We start from the raw sequence: 22357 nt of genomic DNA on the forward strand, positions 1-22357 counted from the left end.
TGAGGCGGTCCAATCGCTCCGACGGCTCGACCAAGCCTGTCGATACCGGCGGGCGCTTGATGTTTTATAACAAAAATAGGTGGAAGACATATACGAGTAGAGTAGCTTTTATAAGAATGCAGTAAAGATTTGTTTGTTCCGAGTAGTCGCCCGCGGTTTCGTCCGCGTTTAAGGGTTGTCATATATATGTTGGGCAAAAAAGTAGCTTATGCCCTTACTTGGAGTACAAGTTTTTTTTTTAAATATAAGACAACATCACATACATTACTCTGATCCCAATGTAAGTAGCTAAAGCACTTGTGTTATGAAAGAGCGACAGCACGACAGTCACTTTCACATTTATAATATTAAATATAGATTTGATCGCTGTAGAGGAATTATGGAATTGTCTTCAAGGAAGGTAAAAGACCACGCTTAGGCAAACGTAGTGTAGGAAACTTTATAGCCTGAGATGGACGTTATCTACAACAACAACAACAGCCTGTAAATTCCCACTGCTGGGCTAAAGGCATCTTCTCCATTTGAGGAGAAGGTTTGGAACATATTCCAAAAAGCTGTTCCAATGCGGGTTGGTGGAATACACATGTGGCAGAATTTTTATGAAATTTGTCACATGCAGGTTTCCGCACGATGTTTTCTTTCACCCCGCATTGGAACAGAGTGGTGAAATATGTTCCAAACCCTCTTCTTAATGGGAGAGAAGACCTTAGCCCAGCAGTGGGAAATTTACAGGCTGTTATTTTACTATATAAATAGTGGACCCCTTTTAAGATTTCCGTCTTGTAACCACTTTCATCATTTTTATTCCAAAATATTATAAGTTTGAAACTGGCTGATATTATACACGTGTAATAAGTTGTTATAAACGAAAAAAACATTTTTATACAGTATATTTTCATTCGTCGTCGGTCACTTGTTGAGAGTAGACGTGCTATTCCTTATTTCTTTTGCTTTAAATATATAAACATCCAATTATAGAAACTGTGCATATTAATTATAAGTGTCATTATTACATGCTTTTACAAAATAGTGGATTCCTGTAAAAGTGTGTATATTAGTTGCTATCACTGTCTAGCACCGCATCGTAAGAACATTGCAGCGGAGGGACATACCGCACCCCCTCGAGGTTAAAGGACAGTTGCAATTTTTCATCTCATTCAAGCTTATGCGTTTAATTGCTTTCTATTGTGGAAACTATGACTTCGTGCACAACGCCTAAATTTGCATCTAACCCGGACTTACCAACCAATGACGTGGAAGTTTTAGACGATTCTTTTATTAATGTTCGTAAGCGCAAACTGCCTCACGACGATATCGACTTGCGTATAAAGGCGCTTGAACAAAAGTTTGAAAATCAGCTTACTATATTAAGCAGTAAAATTAATAAAACTATTTCTGAGTCAGTATCTGCGTCATTGAAGACCACCATCGCGAGTGAATTCTCGAAGATATCCTCATCCTTGGACATAATAAATACTGCTATCGCAGGACTGCGTACCGATAACGCTAGCCTAAAAGAATCTTTTAAAAGCCTAACAAATCAATTTTTAGAAGTTGATAAATCTATATGCGCTGTTGACCAGCGACAAGACTTACTGGATAAAAAATTAAACACTATTGAAAGTCAAATTTCACTAACGAGTAACCTACCCGGCTATATACAAAAGTTAGAGAACAAGTTAGCGGCAATGGAACAACAAGCAAGGGAGTGTAATATCGAGATTGTGAACGTGCCAGACAAACGCAATGAAAACCTCATCAATATCATGATGCGACTAGGGTCAGTTATTAACCAACAGATACTTGCGTCAGATATCGTTGCTGTACATCGTGTCCCTCACGCTGACCAGAAAGATAGCCGACCCAAGAACATTATTGTGAAGTTTACCTCCAGGATGCTGCGGGACAATGTCTTGGCATTAAGCCGTTCAGTGAAAGGACTTAACGCCGACCAACTGGGTATATCCGGTTCTACTCAAAAGGTCTATGTGAATGAACATTTAACACTAGAGAACAAACGCTTGTTTCGGGAATGCCGTGAACGAGCCAAGAAACATGAACACAGATTCGTATGGACAAAGCATGGTGTCATCCTTGTGCGTAAATCTGAAACATCACCAGTGCTTGCTATACGTTCGAAACATGATATGGCAAAAATCAAGTAGCAGTTAATTAACAGGTATCATTTGGTATTTATTTATTTTTATTGTAAAATTTTAAGAAAAATACTTCTGTCAGGCGTATATAACAAAAATTATCATGAATTAACTTTTTGTTACATTATCCGGGTAGTAATTAACAAAATATTTAGCAACGAACATAGAATAGTGTCAATAAGTTATATCGTACGGTGTGTCCTTTGCATTCTGATAAATATATTTCAGCATTGTGGATCATTTTATTTTCTAGGAATCATGACTAAATATAGTAGTAAGACCTTAATAACTAAGTATACTAAACTGTGTAACAATACTTTGTACTTTCAACAACGAAATTCGATACTTTGAATAACAATACATTATCAATATATTACCAAAACTGTCGCGGATTAAGAACTAAATTAAATACAATTTATATGAATATATTAACGCATAATTACGATATTATTATACTAACGGAAACATGGCTACATACTGATATAGCGAACAATGAGTTTGTCGACTCCCGCTATCACGTGTATCGCAGTGATCGGAACCGAGAAGCTACATCACGCCATGACGGCGGCGGCGTGCTGGTGGCGGTGCTGCGCTCGCTCCGCTCGGCGCTGTGCGTGCTCAGCGCGCCCTCGGCCGCCACGCCCATGCACCTACCCCCAATTATTGATCATCTGCTAATAGAATTGCGCACTGGAAAATGTCGATATATGGTAAGTGCTGTATGTATTCCACCACGAGTGGATAACGAAGTTTATCATTCTTACTTCAATAATATTCGTGATTTTATTCAATTTTAGGATATACAAAACTTTTGCTTGGTTGGTGATTTTAATTTACCTAACATTGACTGGCACTTCGATGTTAATACAACAAAACCTTCAAATTTAAGTATTTATAGCCCTCCTAAATCTTACTTAGTCAATTTTTTATCTTTATTTAATTGCGTACAAATAAATAATTTCAAAAATAATATAAGTCGATTACTAGATTTATTTATTACAAACATCTATAATTCCAAAACTTATTCTCCAACGATAGCGTTGACGCCAGTGGATGCATATCACCCTCCTTTTTGTGTATTAATGCCTTTTGATGGTATAGACAACTATATACCAAGCAATCCACAAACTAAGTTTTGCTTTAAAAATGCCGACTACGTAAAAATTAATCAAGACATTATTGAAATTAATTGGGAGGAGATATTTAAAAATAAAAGCACTGAACTATGTACAAATATCTTTTATGAACACATATATAACATCATACGCCAACGCATTCCTTTTAAAGTAGTATCTAGCTCTGGCTTTCCTGTCTGGTTTAGCCCTGCGCTAATACACATTTTCAAAAACAAGAATAACGCTTGGATAAAATGGAAAATATACATAAACAAATCTGATTACCTAGTATTTTCTATGTATCGTAAAAGATTTGAAAGGGAATCGCAAATATGCTATAACAGATATATTGATAAAGTCGAAGATGCTGTAACAGTAAATATAAAATATTTTCAGACATTCATTAACAATCGCAAAAATAAATCAGAGATCCCTACCAATATTTACTACATGAGTTCCGTTGCCAAAACTGGCCTGGAGGCATGTAAGCTTTTTTCAATTTTTTTTTTCAATCTGTATTCCAACCAACTGACATATCCAAGTCGTATAGTTACACTGATATTAATAACCTGGATATAGAAACCAGAACTGAAAATATCATATTTGATATATTTATACCACAGAATAAAATAAAAAAACAGCTTAACGACTTAGATCCCTCTAAAAGTGCTGGTATTGACAACATTCCGTCCGTTTTCCTTAAAAATACTGCTTCAACAATTTATATACCATTATTCGAACTTTATAATAAATCTTTAAGGGAGGGGGTATGCCCAACGGTATGGAAATCTGCTAGAATTACCCCGGTACATAAAGGAGGCTCAAAAAGAGACGTAACTAATTATCGGCCAATTTCCATCCTTCCAGCCTTAATGAAGCTATTTGAAAAACTTATACACAGTAGCATTTATCCTCTACTTCATGACAGCATAATTCCGCAACAACATGGATTTGTCTGTAGACGTTCCACTACTACAAATCTTTTAGTCTATACAACTGAATTATTTGAGAATCTGGATGACAACGTACAAACAGACAGTATATATACGGACTTTAGGAAAGCATTTGACAGTGTAGATCATAAAATACTACTAGATAAAAAAGCCTTTAACGGTATTCGAGGTAATCTCTGGAGGTGGTTCAAATCTTACATTACAAATAGAACTCAGAAAGTTGTTATAGATGGATATGAGTCGGGTACTGTTACAATTACCTCGGGCGTCCCTCAGGGATCTATTCTTGGACCACTACTATTCATTCTCTTTATTAATGATATTAGTGACTGTTTCATTAATTGTAATTATTTGTTATATGCTGACGACCTTAAATTATATCGTAATATTACTGACAGTTCTGATCATTACAAATTTCAGGAAGATTTAATTAGACTTAACGAATATTGTAACAAAAATAAACTCAAACTCAATTCAGGTAAATGTAAAATTATAACTTTTACTAAGAAAAGAAAGGTAGGAAAGTATATACGATTATTCAATATGTGATAGTACTCTTGAAAGGGTTCAGAATATTAAAGACCTTGGAGTAATTTTGGATAGTAAGCTAACACTTGACCTACACGTTGACAATATTTGTGATAAAGCGTACAAAATTTACGCTTTTATTGTTCGTGCCTGTAGTGATTTTAAACGCCCGACCACACTTGTCCATCTTTTCAAAATGTTGGTACGTTCTCAACTAGAATACGCAGTTGCTGCATGGGATCCATTTTATAACACATATGCTGAGAGAATTGAAAGAGCGCAAAGGAAATTCCTACGATACCTTCATTTTAAGTGCTACCACAGCCGCCTTTCCTATTCCATACTTTTAGAAAAATACAACTTAACGCGATTAGTATCTAGAAGATTACAATTACAAGCGATGTTATTGTATGACTTATGCCATAACAAGTACGACTGTATTAATATTATAAATAAAATTTGCTACCAAGTACCGATCAGGCCACACATAAGAGCTTGCCGCACTGCATCACTTTTTTCTTTACCAAAAACTCGTACTAATACTGGTAAACGCTCGCCCATGTATCGCCTGATCGAAATATACAATAAATATTTCAATGATGTAGATATCTTTATGAACACCCCTGGTTGTTATAAAAATCTATTCTGGATAAGTTGCAAGATTTTAATTCACTGTTATAACAGAAGTCAAATAAACTTATGTAAGTAAATAAGTAATTACACCACTTTATTTTTCTTTTTTATTTTCTGTTTATTTTTTTGTTTTTTTTTTTGAGCTACCAAAATTGTTATTCTTCTATTTATTTACTATACTTTAATTTATTCTGTCTACTTTAAAATTTGTTATTTCTTTTTATTTATTTTTTTTGTTCCTCAGTTAAATAAATAAATTATTTATACATACAAATTAAGAAAAATATATAAAAATTGTATCGTCTATCTCTCAATAACTTTAGTAGTAATCTGTGGTTAACGGTGTTGGTTTCACAATTATGTATTTTTAAATCTAAGCTTAGTATTTAGACCTATTGTGACGCTGTTTGTTAAACCCGAATAAATAAATAAATAAATAAATAAATAAATAGATATTTAGTTAATTCGTAGATGTCTATTCATATTCAATATATGTATTTAATTAATTTGACAAAAACAGTACACGAGATCACTCTGTCGATCAGTGTGCTGAATTAAAGACTACCACCGTTCACCCGACAACCTTGTAACCACTGGGCCATCTCAGCTCTCATTATTGATATGCAAAATATTATTACAATCACTAAATTTATTAAAGGAATGGCATTAGAGAAAAAGACTAATATAATTACAAAACGCACGGCTTTACGGTTGGGGAAAACGCGTTCTAGAGTGGAGACCGCGTCTCGGCAAACGTAGTGTAGGACGCCCTCAGGCACGGTGGAGTGATGATTTACGCAAGCCGGCAGGCAGGAGCTGGATGCGAGTAGCCGGAGAAAGACCACAGTGGCGTGCACTTGGAGAGGCCTATGTCCAGCAGTGGTCGGGTACTGATATGATGATGATGACCGTTCACCGGTATAATGCTTCCATATCAAATCAGGGAATTTGAGTTTGAATTAGCGATATATTAAAATTAAATAACGTGCTGAGAAGCAAGCACTTTTTGTCTTATTTTTAAACTTTACTCAATTATATGCAATAAAAATTTCATATGTTAACTAACTGAGTTATTAATAATTACGTCTGAATTCGAATTAAAAAATCAAACCGAATAATTATTTCAGATTACAGAACAGGGAGTATAAGTGAGCGTATATTTGTTGATGCTATTTATTTCTTTTTTTTTCTTTCATGTATATAGGGGGCAAACGAGCAGGAGGCTGAACTGATAGAAAGTGATCACCACCGGCCATGGACATCTGCAACACTGGGGGGTTGCAGGTGCGTTGCCGGCCTGGAAGTACGTTCTTTTTTTTCCCAAGTCGTATCGGTTCGGAAAAATCACCGGCGGAAGCTGGTTCCACATAGTGGTTGTAGGTAGAAAATTTCAATTAGAAATCGCGCTGTTGTGGATTTGATTTCATGGTTTTTTTTTTTTGTAGAAATTAATATAACGTTTATAAACACACAAAAATGCGTAGAAAAGAAGAAGCTAGCTGTCACAAACGACTTCGCTAGCTCAGGGGATGTCAGGTGTTTAACATTGAATAACTTCTCATAGATTAAATAAATACAAACTTTTTGTTAGTATTTATGGAAATATAAACACTGTGTTTTGTTTAAAGAATACAAGTTGTTGAATTCGACTTCGCTTTCGTTTTAAGAGATCGTATAGCCTTTATCGTTTGGAGTTCTTTCATAGAAAGTTACATCATAATTGGTTCAGTGGTTTGGTCGTAAAAGCAACATACAGAGTTAATTTCGTTTTCATGACATTAGTATATCGTAAAGCATAATAAACATCACAGAGATGTATCAACAAATTTTTAACTTTTTTATTTAGTGTTGTTCTATAAATTGTACTCGATAATATATAATATATAAAGACACGATTACCTTAAAAAACTCTATTGAAACTAAATAATTAAAGCAATAGTCCCTTGAACACACGATCATCATTTGAGTTACATCTGTCAATGTCAAAATTTCAGATTAATTTTTGAAAGCGATAGATGTCATATGTAACGGGTGTGAGAGAGACGAAAATAGTGCCACTAAATATGTTTGATTCCATTTCTGAAGCCCTCATTGTTCGTATTTATGTTCACAAGCGTGACTGCATTTATTATTTCCATTATAAAATCAATATGATTGTTAGTAATATGTTTCATTATCTAGAATATTATACGATTTCTTTGTTTCTATTATTCATGGGTAAGAATATAACAGACTATTCTTAATAATGGTGCCTTCTGCAAAACGATTACAATGATAGATTTAATGCAAATAACATTTTCTGTCGTATTTCGTCTTGACAAATATCTTGCTCTCATCTTATACCTGACTGTTATTCTTTGTGTAGAAAGAGACAACAGGAAAGAAAGGGAGAAGAAAAGTTAAGGCCAGTTCAATTACATGATTTGTATTTATGGGATGTCGGTTCGCGTTGGTTTTTCAATTGCCTTTTTGCCATCCAGCTCTTCACTGAGGCTCTCGTCCATACAACCGGAGAGTGTGTTGGATTTTGTCTCTTTAACCTCTTGGCATATCTTATCTAAATGGTTTTTAAGGTTGCTGAAGATTTTGCGAAGCCTTGTGAATCAAACTTTTTCCATTTCTGGACATTCATACATTTGATCGGGGTGGCCTCTCTTCTGAGGCTCCTATCCTCATCCAGTGCACAAGAGGCACCTCTTAGATCCCCTTTATAGGGAAGATGCGATATTTTTTATCTTTGTGTTTATTTTAAAGAACTCCACATAGGATAGACTACAACTATATTAAAAATTCAAAACACTGTAATTTACTACAAAAAATGCGATTTCAAAATGTCAATCTAAATTTTCGCGCGAAAACGGAGCTATATTTCGTATGACGTCACTGCTATCTTTTTCTGGATCATACTTTTCCTTACTGACTTTCATACTTATTTTTTCTCGATCTTTGAGATATTTTTTTGTAAAAAATGAAAACGGACTGTATAATTTTTAAACATTTGTCAATAGATGTCACTGTTCAAAAAGTTTGATTTTCTAAATCGCGATATCCTTTGTCAAAGGAAAATATATAAGACTGGAAAATTTAAATTACGACCTCACTCGACCATGACCGCTTCGTCGTCGCCGGCTGACGGGCGTTCGCCGGGATCCACCGACGAACTCGACCTCGCTGCGCGACGGATGAAGCCATCACACGGACATACCACAGCGGGATCCACCACAGGTCGCCGACTGCCAAGGCTCCATCGCCCTGTGACCTGAACCCCACCCGGATCGAACACCATGGATTGCAATCCACCCAGTGACCCGGCTGTAGTTGCAGTCGGCGTTGCCACCACTGTAGGGGGCCATCGCCCCGACCAGTTACACCGGGGCCTATGCGGGCCTGCGTGGATATCTCATTCAATAAACTGTCTTTGTCTTGGAAACGAGTGGTGTTGACGTATATTTTGTGCGAATGTGTTCATCTACCAGCTAACAAAGTTTTCAAATAAATGGTTTTTGACTTGACCTTCTGGCACATACTGAGATAAAAGTGGTTTCAAGCTGGAGAGAGGAATCTGGAGTCTTCTTTTACAAACCTAACTTCCATTTTAATTCGAAAAATGCAATTAATTTTGGTTTCAATGTTCACTTTCTTACAACTATAACCTCAAATAAGTAGTCGTAGCAGGAGTGACGTCATTGAACGCTAATTAGTGTTTTTGTTATACGTTCTAATTATTGTTAAAAAACAAATTTGTATCAAATATAAACCTTGCAAATAACTTATAGTCTTTTATATTTTTTTAACACTCTTAATAGCAACATTTTCAAAAATATTATATTTGCATTTTCCGTTTATTATCGTGATAGGGTTTCATTTTGGTGCTACTATCGCACTGATCCGAAACATCTCCTGATAATTGGTCCGTGATAAAGTTCCTGGTAGTCATCCTGGTCGGGAACTCTTTGTAATAAAGAGCTACCCACGCTTGTGCTAATTCGTAAAAAGTTTTTTTACAACTGTCGGCTCAAAGTTGGATTTTTTCGTTTTTGAAATAAGCCGATGTTGTTGTATTTTCTTGTTTGTTGTTTTTCATGACGATCAATTGAGCAGTTACGTATTATTTCGTATTTTACTACAATACACTACATCTGCTGAAGAAAAAATCATATCTCGAGAAAGGGTGTCTATAGGGGAAAATCGTGCATGACAGAATCTTTCATAAAGCCGAGTGGAGTTAGGAGAGCAACGTAAATATAAAACCACTTCATTATATTGCAGACACAAAAGGTTCGACCCCTTCTGAGGACGATATTAAAAATCTTTTTCAATCAACACAAACCGGAGAAACAAGAAATGATACGAGGTATTATATTTCAAATGCTTGCTTTAGCCTCTTCTCCCTTCCATATGACTTGGAGCAGACTCCCAACTGCTGCCCCAAAGTCAATTTATTGATACGCCTAGCTGAATTTCCCCAAAAGTACACAAATTTAGGTTTCCTCACGATGCCTTAATTCACCAGTGAGCACGAGATAAACATAAATGTTTATTTATAGTCCGAATTGAAGCCCACAATCTTCGGTTACTATTCAGAATGCCCCAAGCGATGTGAACGCATCAGTTTGGATACCGTAGATAAGATAAATCTGTTATTCCAGCCGCAAGTATACGACGAGGACCACAACAAGGAGACGTACACCGCGCACAACACCATTTCGTGTCTCGTTCGAAGAGAGTTGCGACTACTTGGCACATTATTGCTTAAAAGCCTATAAGTATGCATAATTAAACTTTATGGATAGCCCATTGGATACGGTTAGGTCTGTATTATATGGTATTACCGTATGGTAAGTGATCGCCACTGCGTATAGATGACCTTGTGAGAAGCTAACCATTACTTACATGCCTAAAGCGCTGATCCTTGGGACTGACCGTTGTGTTCGTACCATGAGTTGGCCCATTTCTAAGTCTACCTCCTACTAATATTATAAATGCGAGTTTGTGAGGGTGTATGTTTGTATGTCTGTTACACTTTCAGGAAGAAAACTACGGAACCGATTTGGATGAATTTTACAGTAATATAGGTCATACGTCAGAATCATAATATAAAGGTGCAAGACCTCAATTCCTCAGTTTAATTAAACAGCTGCCCATAAATGGGTTAAGTAATATGTTCAACACATCATTTCAGGATATTTCTTATGATATTATCTGAGTTCCTATATTGAGGATTTAAAAAAAAAGAAGTTTTATATTATCTAAGCATTTGTTATGCTTATATAATCCACCCATATCGATATATGTAACAAATGTTTGAATAAATAAATATGAGACAACATCACATAGATTACTCTGATCCGAATGTAAACACCAAGACCCAAGACAACATAGAAAACTAATGATAATCTACATCGACTCGGCCGGGAATCGAACCCGAGACGAATCGAATCGGAGTGGCTTACCCATGAAAACCGGTGTACACATCACTCGACCACGGAGGTCCTTATATACCAGTTAATTATTTATTAGATTATAATTCGTTGCCTGTGTTTTAATGAATTTGCGCGCATGCGTGTCTGGGCCGCGTGTAAGGAAATGTAATTATAATAATAATAATAATTTATCAAATGAATATAAGATTTAATGGAAATTTGGAAAACATATCAAATAATACGATACAATATTACTTTTTCAGTACCGGAACACTCTGCGCCAGAACATTATATTACACGTACCACACCTTCAAAAACTACTGTTTACTTGATTATGTGAATTGCATGGAAAGATACGAAGGTAATGAATTTATATTAATACGTTTTAAAAATATACAAATTATCAAAGGTAGGGCTTTGTGCAAGCCCGTCTGGGTAGGTACCGCCCACTCATCAGTTATTCTACCGCCAAACAACAGTACTCAGTAGTGTTGTGTTCCGGTTTGAATGGTGAGCCAGGGTAACTACAGGCACAAGGGACATGACATCTTAGTTCCCAAAGTTGGTGGCACATTGACGATGCAGGGAATTGTAATATTTCTTACAGCGTCATTTTCTACGGTGGCCCATATGATCGTCCGCCAAACTATAACATAAAAAAAGAAGTTCTTTCGCACTTTGTGTTGTATAGGTTTTACAAAATTTCGTGTATTACGCAGGTTGATCTAGTCTTTATACAACTCGATATATGAAAACAGTGACGTAGATTAAAGAAAAACTAAAAACACTTCAGGCCACAGAAACTAGGACGACATTTGCTTTAATTAAATAATTCACATCTGCAATCTGATCTCTTAAATAAAAATGTCAGTATGTTAATTGCTGCGCTTAAAGCTTTTGGACGCTTTTCTAATTTTTTTCTTTGCATTTCGCATACAGACTCGCCGCCTTATTTTTATGACGTTTTCAAATCGATGCAAAAGTAGAAAACGAGGCTGAGCTAGTGTGTGAATAAATTGAGAGGCAAAAAATGTTTTAACATCATCACTACATAGTATAAAACAAAGTCGCTTTCTCTGTCCCTATATCCCTATGTATGCTTTAATCCTTAACACTACGCAACGGATGTGGTTTTAATGCGATTTTTTTTTAATAGATCGAATGATTCCAGTGGCAATGAAATACCTCAATACATTGGAAATTAAGAAGTATTTATAACTCCTCACATCACCAATGCGCTACCAACCTTTGAACCTAATCCAATCTTGCTTATTAAATGTAATACTATGTGTTTTAGTGAATATGGTTGGTTGATTGGTTGGTAGCAGTGGTTGCTTTTGATTCAATTTAATACTGTAACTTGATTCAAAAGTCCTGGAGCCTAATTGAAAATATAATATTTTGTTTTTGATTGTACTTCAACAAAGTAACGATTAGAGTTTAATAAATAAAAAAAAATAACACAATGAAAAACTGCCTTCAAAGAAAATATTATTTTAAAACAAATAAATATGCACTAAAAAGTAATAAAAATAGTTAAACATTTAGATAAACTACAAGGTACCATCCTCGTAAGATCTGTAATCGACCTCGTAAAAAACAGCTAATATATGTCGTACATCACATGACATAACATCGAATAACCAAAATTTGTTTAAAGATAGTAAGAAAGTCTGCCCCATATCGCATCCTAACTATAGCCTTTTAGGAGTTCCATTACTACATATTATAAAACAAATTTTAAAACTACGCAACGGATTTTAATGCGGTTTCGTTTAATAGATAGTGTGATTCGAGGGGAAGGTTTTTTATATAATACATGGATAATAAAGTAAAAAGAAACTGATCATATTAAAAGTTTGTAATGTGATGTCGTAAATATACATATTCTGTATTATATTTAGTATCAGTATTGCACCCGTGCGAAGCCGGGGCGGGTCGCTAGTAAGGCAAGAAATGCTTAACATTGATCCCGTACCAATATTATAAGGTTAAAAAAATAACGTTTCAATGGTTAATAACAAAAAGCTGTGGTAAGATTGAATAAAGTAAAGGGTAAAGAATGTTTTCTATGTGTAAAGCAATACGACATGTACATTAATCATCCACACACACGCACTTTGTAATAATTTGTTATTTAGCTGCACTCATCATCATCATCATCATTTCAGCCGTGATACGTCCACTGCTGGACATAGGCCTCCCCCAAAAATTGCCACAACGACCGGTCTTGTGCAGCCCGCAACCAGCGTCTTCCCGCGACCTTCACCAGGTCGTCGGACCACCTCGTGGGGGCCTACCCACGCTGCGTCTTCCGGTCCGTGGTCGCCACTCGAGAACTCGTCGGCTCCATCCGCCGTCAGTTCTTCGAGCAATGTGCCCCGCCCACTGCCACTTAAGTGTGGCAATTCTTCGGGCTATATCGGTGACCTTGGTTCTTCTGCGGATCTCCTCATTTTTAATTCGATCTCGCAGAGAAACTCCAAGCATAGCCCTCTTCAATACCCTTTGGATGACCTTCTAATGAGGCCCATTGTGAAGGACCACGTTTCAGAGCCGTAAGTCATCACTGGCGACACACACTGGTCAAAGACTTATGTCTTGAGACACTGCGGTATATGGGACGAGAAGATTTTTCGTAGCTTCCCGAACGCTGCCCAGCGGAGTTGGATTCGACGGGTGACCTCTTTATCGAAGTTGGACTTACCTAATTGGATCGTTTGCCCAGGTATATGTAGTCGTCGACAACTTCGAGTGTAGATTCGCCGATTTTTATAGGAGTGGGCACAACATTTATGTCGTTGTGTCGACATAATCTTCGTCTTATCCATGTTCATTTTAAGACCAACTCGTTCGGAGGCTTTACCGAGGTCATCGAGCATTGTGGTCAAGTCTTCCATGGTTTCAGCCATGACTACTATATCGTTAGCAAACCGAAGGTGAGTGATGTACTCGCCGTTAATATTGATGCCAGATCCTTTCCAGTCCAGAAGCTTGAAAACATCTTCCAAAGCAGCGGTGAACAGTTTCGGAGAAATAACGTCTCCCTGTCTCACTCCTCGCTGCAGCTGGATAGGTTTCGAGTTCTGGTCCTGTAGTCGGACTGACATAGTGGCGTTTTCGTACAAACAGTGGCGTTTCAGCACTTCGATGTATTGATAGTCAATTTGGCACCTCTGGAGAGACTGTAGCACAGCCCAAGTCTCGATCGAATCAAAAGCTTTCTCATAGTCCACAAACGCTAAGCGTAATGGCATGTTATACTCTTCGGTCTTCTGTATAACTTGCCGCAGTGTATGTATGTGGTCTTTGGTGCTGAAGCCTTTACAGAAACCGACTTGTTCGGGAGACTGGAAGTCGTCAAGTCTACGTGCGAGACGATTCGTAATGACTCTCGAAAACAACTTATAAAAGTGAGATGGGTCTGTAATTCTTCAGTAGGGTGTTATCGCCCTTTTTGAAGAAAAGCACCACCACACATCTGCTCCACGCTTGTGGCGTTTTGCCCTCGAGTATGACGGGATTAAAAAGTTTCTGAAGGGCTTTTAAAACCGGCTTTCCACCTGCCTTCAGCAGCTCAGCCATAATTCCATCATCACCCGTCGCCTTGTTATTCTTGAGTTGTTTGAAAGCCATACTAATCTCGCACAGCTGCACGACTTCTATGATAACTGCATCACAAGACATTTGTTATCTATGCAGATCATCCTCCTGCCCTAATCCCAATATAGATAGATAGATAGACCCCAAGGGGTCGGAGCAGGGTTTCTACTTCTTCTATACTTCCTTATCTAGTGTAGTCTCATAAGTAAAATCCATCCATCGTTTCTTTATAAAGTAAAGTATCAGCCTGTAAATTTCCCACTGCTGGGATAAGGCCTCCTCTTCCATTAAGGAGAGTGCTTGGAACATATTCCACCACGCTGTTCCAATGTAGTAATGTGTTCCAAAGTGGAATGCACATGTAGCAAAATTTCGATAAAATTAGACTCCTGCAGGTTTCCTCACGATGTTTTACTTCGCCGTCGAGCACAAGATGAATTATAAACACAAATTAGGCACATATATATAATGGTGCTTGCCTGGGTTTGAACCCGCAATCATCGGTTAAGATGCACGCATTATCAAAAATGCACATATTATCTATGTAGATATGATATATTTTGTTTTAAATCTTGCTGCTCTACTCTCGCTCAGCAATGCTCATTCGTATTTGCAGATGATAAAAATAAGACAAAATGTTTTTAATAAATGTTTTATGGTCAATCAATAGTCGCTCGGTAGTCGTTTGGCGTTTGAGTGGTACAGCAAATGAAGCATGTTTTGGTATTACATTTATTCTGACTTAGCTCGTATTCACCGTGGAGTTAAACGTACGACTTAGTATTATATTTTGGACATCATTCCCAAAACACAATATCACGAACTAGACTCAAATGATTGTCAATACCAAGATTACATCTGTGTGTTACAGTTATACGCCAAACTATTAAACCGATTTTGATGAAAGTTGATTTAAAGCACCAGGTTTTTTATCTCTAAAATCGTGAGTTGGCGACAAATCGTGTAATAATTACAAGATATCATTTAAAATATATGTTTCATTTCTCCCAAATTTTCGAATAACATACGTTATTATGTCAAAAACTACTCAAAGTTTCGAGCAAAGTTCTGAAAGTTTGGGACGTTCCACAGCAAGACTTTACTCTCGAGAAACATGAATAGTGGGCTTATGTAAGTATTCTTGTCATCAACGTGACAAAACTTACCTAGTTTCAAAAATTGAAGATGGAAACTCTTGTTTACATGTTTTGCCCGTAAAAAGATTTGAAACGAAGAGACATGTGTATTTGTAACGTCTTAGAAAAATATGACACTTTACCAGAAAATATTACTATTTAAATTTATTTAGTAGGGGAGAAGTGGCATGGAGTTTTAGCCGTGATCAGACAGACAGAGAACTTTCACACTTATAATATAAATATAGATATGATGTATTCTTACATTTTGGTATCTTTGATTTATTACGATATTATTTAAAAGATTTTATTTTATTGAACAATAACTTTAATAAAGTTTTAGAGCTACGGTATCGTCTGGATCGGTACCACCTACTCGTATTTTATCAACCGACTTCAAAAAGGAAGAGGTTATCAATTCGTCTGTATTTTTTTATGTTTGTTACCTCATAACGTTTACTGGGTGGACCGATTTTGATCATTTTTCTTTTGTTTAAAAGCTAGTGCTTCCCGTGATATAAGTCTTATATTTGCATTATGTATGTGCACGATAAATAGGTTAAAAACTCAAAATTGATGATTTCTTTTTTTTATTATAAAGGATATAGTCCAAGGGTAGTTTGGTAAAAGTTTGGTAAGATTCTAAGAATAGGATCCATGACAAAGTAACGGAACGGAAGGGAACCGAACAATTCTGGGGATCATCTTTTATTTATAGGTTATTTGGATATTTGAGTACGTGAGATACCTTCCGTAACGTGGTTATGTTTGTGTAATTGTTATAGTCAAATATTATAATCAACTAGCGACCCGCCCCGGCTTCGTATGGGTGCAATACTGGTACTAAATATACTACAGAATTTGTTTATTAAGGACATCACATTGCAAGCTTCTAAAATGATCAATGTTTGTTTCTATATTGTTCATGTATTGTATACACAAACCTTCCTCTCAAATCACACTATCTATTAAAGACAACCGCATCAAAATCCGTTGCGTAGTTCTAAAGATATAGGGACAAAGAAAGCGACTTTGTTTTATATTATGTAGTAATGGAACTCCTAAACGGCTCACAGTTAGGCTGCGATATGGGGCAGAATTTCTTACTGTCTTTAATCAAATTTTGTGTATGTGATGTGATGTCATATGATGTAAGAGATACTCGTATATTGGCTCTTTTTTACTGAGGTCTATTACAGTTCTTTCGAGGGTAAAATATTAAAGCCGCATTTTCGAAAGTCTATTTTTGCTTTATTCGCAAGTTTCTTTCTTTTTTTTTATGTTATAGTTTGGGGGACGATCATATGGACCACCTGATGGTAAGTGGTGACCACTTACCATAAGGCTATGTCCATATGCTATCACCCATAGACAATGACGCTGTAAAAAATATTAACTATTCCTTACATCGTCAAGGTGCCACCAAGCTTGGGAACTAAGATGTTATGTCCCTTGTGCCTGTAGTTACACTGGCTCACTCACCCTTCAAACCAGAACACAAAAATACTGAGTACTGGTATTTGGCGGTAGAATAACTGATGAGTGGGTGGTACCTTCTCAGACGGGCTTGCACAAAGCCCTACCACCAAGAGACATCGAGGACGTTTTCTTTTGTAATTTCATTAAAATGTCCTCGAAGTAGTTTCTGACTCATATAAACGGCATGCTTAATCTATGCATATTAAAAAAAATTACTTAGTCTAGATCAGCAAGCATCATTTAAAATAACAAAAAAAGAAATTAACAAAAAGAAAAACCGACTTCAAACAAAACACTATTATTAAAATACATTACTTTTTAGTGCATATTTATTCGCTTTAAAATAGTATTTTGTTTGAAGTCGGCTTTTCTTTTTGTTGAAATTTTTATTTTTTCACCACCAAACTGCATTACTTGGTATTTATGTTCCGGTTTGAAGACTGAGTGAGGCAGTGTAACAGGCAGAGATATAACATCTAAGTTTCTCAGATTAGTGGCACATTGATAATGTAAAAATTAGTTAATATTAATAATAGCGCTATTTCTTTTATGCTGGTGGTCACTGTACCAAACAGTCAGGTAGTCTACCTATATCGTAGTCAAAGCCAAATCAAAGTCAGAAATCATTATTCAACATAGAAGTGATTACACTCTCTAATTAATAGTCAAAAATCTACCACCGGTTCGGAAATTTAACACCTCGGAACTGAGAATAACCGGCGAAAGAAACTCAGCGGAATATGTTTTTTTTTTATATATATCTATACATAAAAGATCTAATATAATTCTGACTTGGAAGACAAGAAAAAATGCATACATACAAATCGTTTAACATTTACTTAACAGTATAGGAGTTATATGCTAAAATCACGAACTCAACACAACAAACAACAACAACAACAGCCTGTAAATTCCCACTGCTGGGCTAAAAGCCTCCTCTCCCTTTGAGGAGGAGGTTTTTGGAACATATCCCACCACGCTGTTCCAATACGGGTTGGTGTCACATGTGGCAAAATTTCTATAAAAATTGTCACATGCAGGTTCCCTCACGATGTTTTCCTTCACCGCTGAGCACGAGATGAATTATGAAGACAAATTAAGCACGTGAATCAGCGGTGCTTGCCTGGACTTAAACCCGCAATCATCGGTTAAGATGCACGCGTTCTAACCACTGGGCCATCTCGACTCATCACGAACTCTTCGAATAATAATTGTTCGATACTTCTTTTGTTATCGCTGCTACGCCCAAGAACTGACATTTCCGATTTACGTCCTTTCCGTTCTGATAGCACGATGAATTCCCCAAATGCTTTTTAACTGCCAATTTTAAATTCAATTTTGAAAAAGAATCACAAATATTGTATTTATCAATAGACATGCTGAAAAGATTGGTCTTCGTCAATTCTAAATTTAATATTATTCTATTTTATTTAAACAGCCGTGTAATATAATTGGTGCAAAATATTAAACAGAGGATTTAAATATCGACTCCGTTCTTTTTGATAGTTATTTCTGTGACTTTTATATTCGACCAGTATTCGTTTTTAAATAAAAAATTGAGTTTATAAAATGGTAATTTAAAAACACTCGTGACACGATGAAAAATATACTGAGGTCACCTACCCTAGGTTATCTTGCATTCATCCATTCAACAACAACAACAACAACAGCCTGTAAATTCCCTCCTAATTCTCCTCTTCCTTTGAGGAGAAGGTTTGGAACTTATTCCACCACGCTGTTCCAATGCGGGTTGGTGGAATAAACATGTGGCAGAATTTCTATGAAATTTGTCACATGCAGGTTTCCTCACAATGTTTTCCTTCACCGCTGAGCACGAGATGAATTACAAACACAAATTAATCACACGAATATTCAGTGGTGCTTGCCTAGGTTTGAACCAACAATCATCGGTTAAGATGCACGCGTTCTAACCACTGGGCCATCTCTACTCTTTCATTCATCCATTCATTGCAAACAAAATTAAAATCTTGAAATTGATTATTGTAAAAAAAAAAACGTTTTACATTATTCACGTGCATGCCAGATATTCTACGACCATAATATTGGAAAGCATTCCTTGCTATATTTAAGATTGTATTTAACAGGATTTTACTTATTCTTGGTAGGGCTTCGTGCAAGTTCTTCTAGATAGGTAATTTTCACACATTAAATAATAACGCCAGACCGTTTTCAGTTACGGCGATGAATCTCAAGGGGGACCAGACTACATAAAAAATATTATAGCGCATAATAATTTCGCAAACATTGTTCTGTATTCCCTCGCTTTCAGCCCAACCTGGGGTTTGAACTCAGGACTAGACTAGACTTTATTTGATGTGCTTTGTGTAAGTCCGTCTGAGTAGGGACCACACACACATCAGATATTCTACCGTCAAACAATAATACTCAATATTGTTGTGTTCCATTTTGAAGGGCGAGCCAGTGTAACTACACAAGGAACATAACATGTACCCAAGGTTAGTGGCGCATTGGTGATGTAAGGAATGGTTAATATTCCTTACGCGCTGTCGATGGGCGGGTGAGACTACTTACCATCAGGTGGTCCATGTGTTGGTGGTCCATGTGCATACTAGGCACAATTAGATATATTTAGCGTCAAGAGTAAGCGAGAAGTGTAAACATACGCACAAGGAACGTGTTAACATGCTAGCTCACATGGATGCATGGAATTGTTAAAATTCTAACTTATAACTTATCCTAATAACTGTATTATTATTCTATGAAACCCATAACTTAAAACACAACTTGTCCATCTATTCCAGTATGGCAAGTAGTCCACATGGGGCAATGTTTGAACATTACAGAACTAAGTGAATATTTAGGTAAGTAGTCTTCATCTGTCTCAGGTAACTTTGTGTCCTTGTCTGACATATGATATTAATTGTAAACAAGATAAGGATGGGCGAGATGAAAACGAGAACATTATATCTTAAGTAGTTACTACAGCAACAGCCCGTAAATTTCTCACTGCTGTGCTAAGGCCTCCACCATTGAAGAGAAGGTAAGGAGCATATTCCACCTTGCTGCTCCAGTGCGGGTTGGTGAATTCACATAGTCGATTGTCTTTACTCACGACGTTTCCTTACACAACTGAGCTCGAGATTAATTATAAACACAAATTAAGAACGTGAAAAATCAGCGGCGCTTATCTGAGTTTGAACCCGCAATCATCGGTTACGATTATATCTTTGACATCAAATACTGCAGAAATTATAAAAGTTAATTTTAAGGAAAATATTACAAGTGTGTCGTTATGAAGTCCGCAGCTTTGCTAGTTTATTTGCTACACTTATATGCTATTCCAGGCTACAATCCATATCTGTATTTAATCTCATTCAGATCCTTTCATTCGTTCTAATTTGAATGACCGACCTGTCAAAACTGTTCAATTAACTGTCAAAAGAGATTCGAATTTACTGTTTTTATTCTATATGTGTTCCTATTTATAAGATCGATGTAAAAATAAGGACTCAATTCGTCTTTTGTTTAAATATATACACATTTATATAAAATAAATATATTTATAAGCTGAGATGACCCAGTGGTTAGAACGTGTGCATCTTAACCGATGATTGCGGGTTCAAGCCCGGGCAAGCACTACTATAAATTTGTGTTTATAATACATCTCGTTCTCGGTGCGAAGGAAAACATCGTGAGGAAACCTGCATGTGTCTAATTTCATTGAAATTCTGCCGCATGTGCATTCCACCAACCCGCATTGGAACAGCGTGCTGGAATATGTTCCAAACCCTCTTTTTAATGGGAGAGGAGGCCATAGCCCAGCATAAATATATTTTGACATATTTAGAATCTCAGTAAATCTTCTTAATTGTTTCAACCTTTTTATCTATTCGTCAAATTCTGGTATTTTATATTATGCCTTAAGATTTAAAACATAACAAGTGAATAACGTTAAGATATATCTGTATTTACGTGTAATTCTTTGTTTTTTTTGCAGTATATCCCTATGATGACGACTACTTCTTAGATCAGTACTACGTAATGGAAGATCACTGAAAAGCATAAATTTAGTGCATTATTATTAATAAATCGAAATTACTACATAGTATAAAACATAGTCGATTTTTCTGCTCCATATCCCTATGTATGCTTGAATATTTAAAACTAAGCAACAATTATGATGCGGTTTTTTTATGGATAGAGTGATTCGAGATGAAGATTTTTGTATGCAATACACAAACAATATGGTAAAAACACACTGATAATAATTAACAAAAAAAAATTCCAAAATGGTTTTGTAAAGAAACGATTTCTGTCGTATATTTAGTATTGCACAAGTGCGAAGTTGGTTCGCTAATAAAATATAATCTAAAAATAATAAATCATAAAATAATAAAATAATTTTATTTAGGGTAGAACGGATATCAAGTAAAACACGTACAGACAGACAAGGCTTGCACAAAGCGTCACCATTAATTTCATGCTGTCTCGGTTTTTGATTGATTACATCATCAACATAAATTAAAAATTACACTTTTCATATACTAACATTGATAAACAGAATACATTGCTAAACATATAAAAAAATGAATAAAATATTGGTTAGCAAAACGATTTGATAATATAGCATCAAAACAATATAACAAATCATAATATTATTGTTCATTTTTTATATTTAAAATAAAAAATTTAAAGTACTAGTAGCTATTTTTTCTATTCCTAATTTAAATACTAAAAAAAATTACCAAGAAAAAGACGATTTCACACAAATCATTGTGCACCAACAGGTTACAAAAATAATTGCGTATTAGAATATTTTTTAGAGTTCTCAACAGACAATACATCTAGCATAAAATAATACGAGAATAGGTACTTTAAGAAATACACTATTTTACAAATTTTATACGAGAACTAGCGACCCGGCCCGACTTCGCACGGGTGTAATATCATAGTAATAGATCAGGTTCAAGAAATATTAATCATCCCTTAAATCAAATTTACACCAATCATATGAATTGTGTATTGATAAGATGACTTGCATACATTGACTTACCCTTCAAATTGTAACATAGCTTTACTTAGTACCCTATAATTTTTGGACGTAGAATGAGTAAGTTGGTAGTATCTGCCTAAGACAGGCACAAAGTCAAAGTCAAAAATCTTTATTCAATATGGAACTGGTACATTATAGTAAAATTGATAGCCAAAAACCTATCACCAATTTGGACATTAATGAGAAAAACTGACGAATGATAGTCAGCGGTACTTTTACCATTCTAAGCCCTACAACGAAATAAAAAATATTTTTTTTTTTATGAAATAGGTTGGCGGACGAGCATATGGCCCACC

At 35.9% G+C, this 22357-nt stretch overlaps 2 protein-coding genes across 2 annotated transcripts; both read left to right on the plus strand.

Moving 5' to 3' along the window:
- Positions 1-1196: 1196 nt before the first annotated feature.
- On the plus strand, positions 1197-4067 carry LOC124539609. Its single transcript, XM_047116903.1, has 3 exons — positions 1197-2161; positions 2686-2866; positions 4032-4067. Exons 1-3 carry the CDS (start codon positions 1197-1199, stop codon positions 4065-4067), a joined length of 1182 nt encoding a protein of 393 aa, XP_046972859.1.
- A 3428-nt stretch (positions 4068-7495) lies between these two features.
- LOC124539926 lies at positions 7496-21121 on the plus strand. Its single transcript, XM_047117306.1, has 6 exons — positions 7496-7602; positions 9655-9739; positions 10035-10151; positions 11072-11169; positions 19810-19869; positions 21006-21121. Exons 1-6 carry the CDS (start codon positions 7536-7538, stop codon positions 21062-21064), a joined length of 486 nt encoding a protein of 161 aa, XP_046973262.1. The 5' UTR covers positions 7496-7535; the 3' UTR covers positions 21065-21121.
- The last annotated feature ends 1236 nt before the right edge of the window (positions 21122-22357 follow it).

Source organism: Vanessa cardui, chromosome 23 (genome assembly GCF_905220365.1).
Source record: "Vanessa cardui chromosome 23, ilVanCard2.1, whole genome shotgun sequence".
NCBI lineage: Eukaryota > Metazoa > Arthropoda > Insecta > Lepidoptera > Nymphalidae > Vanessa > Vanessa cardui.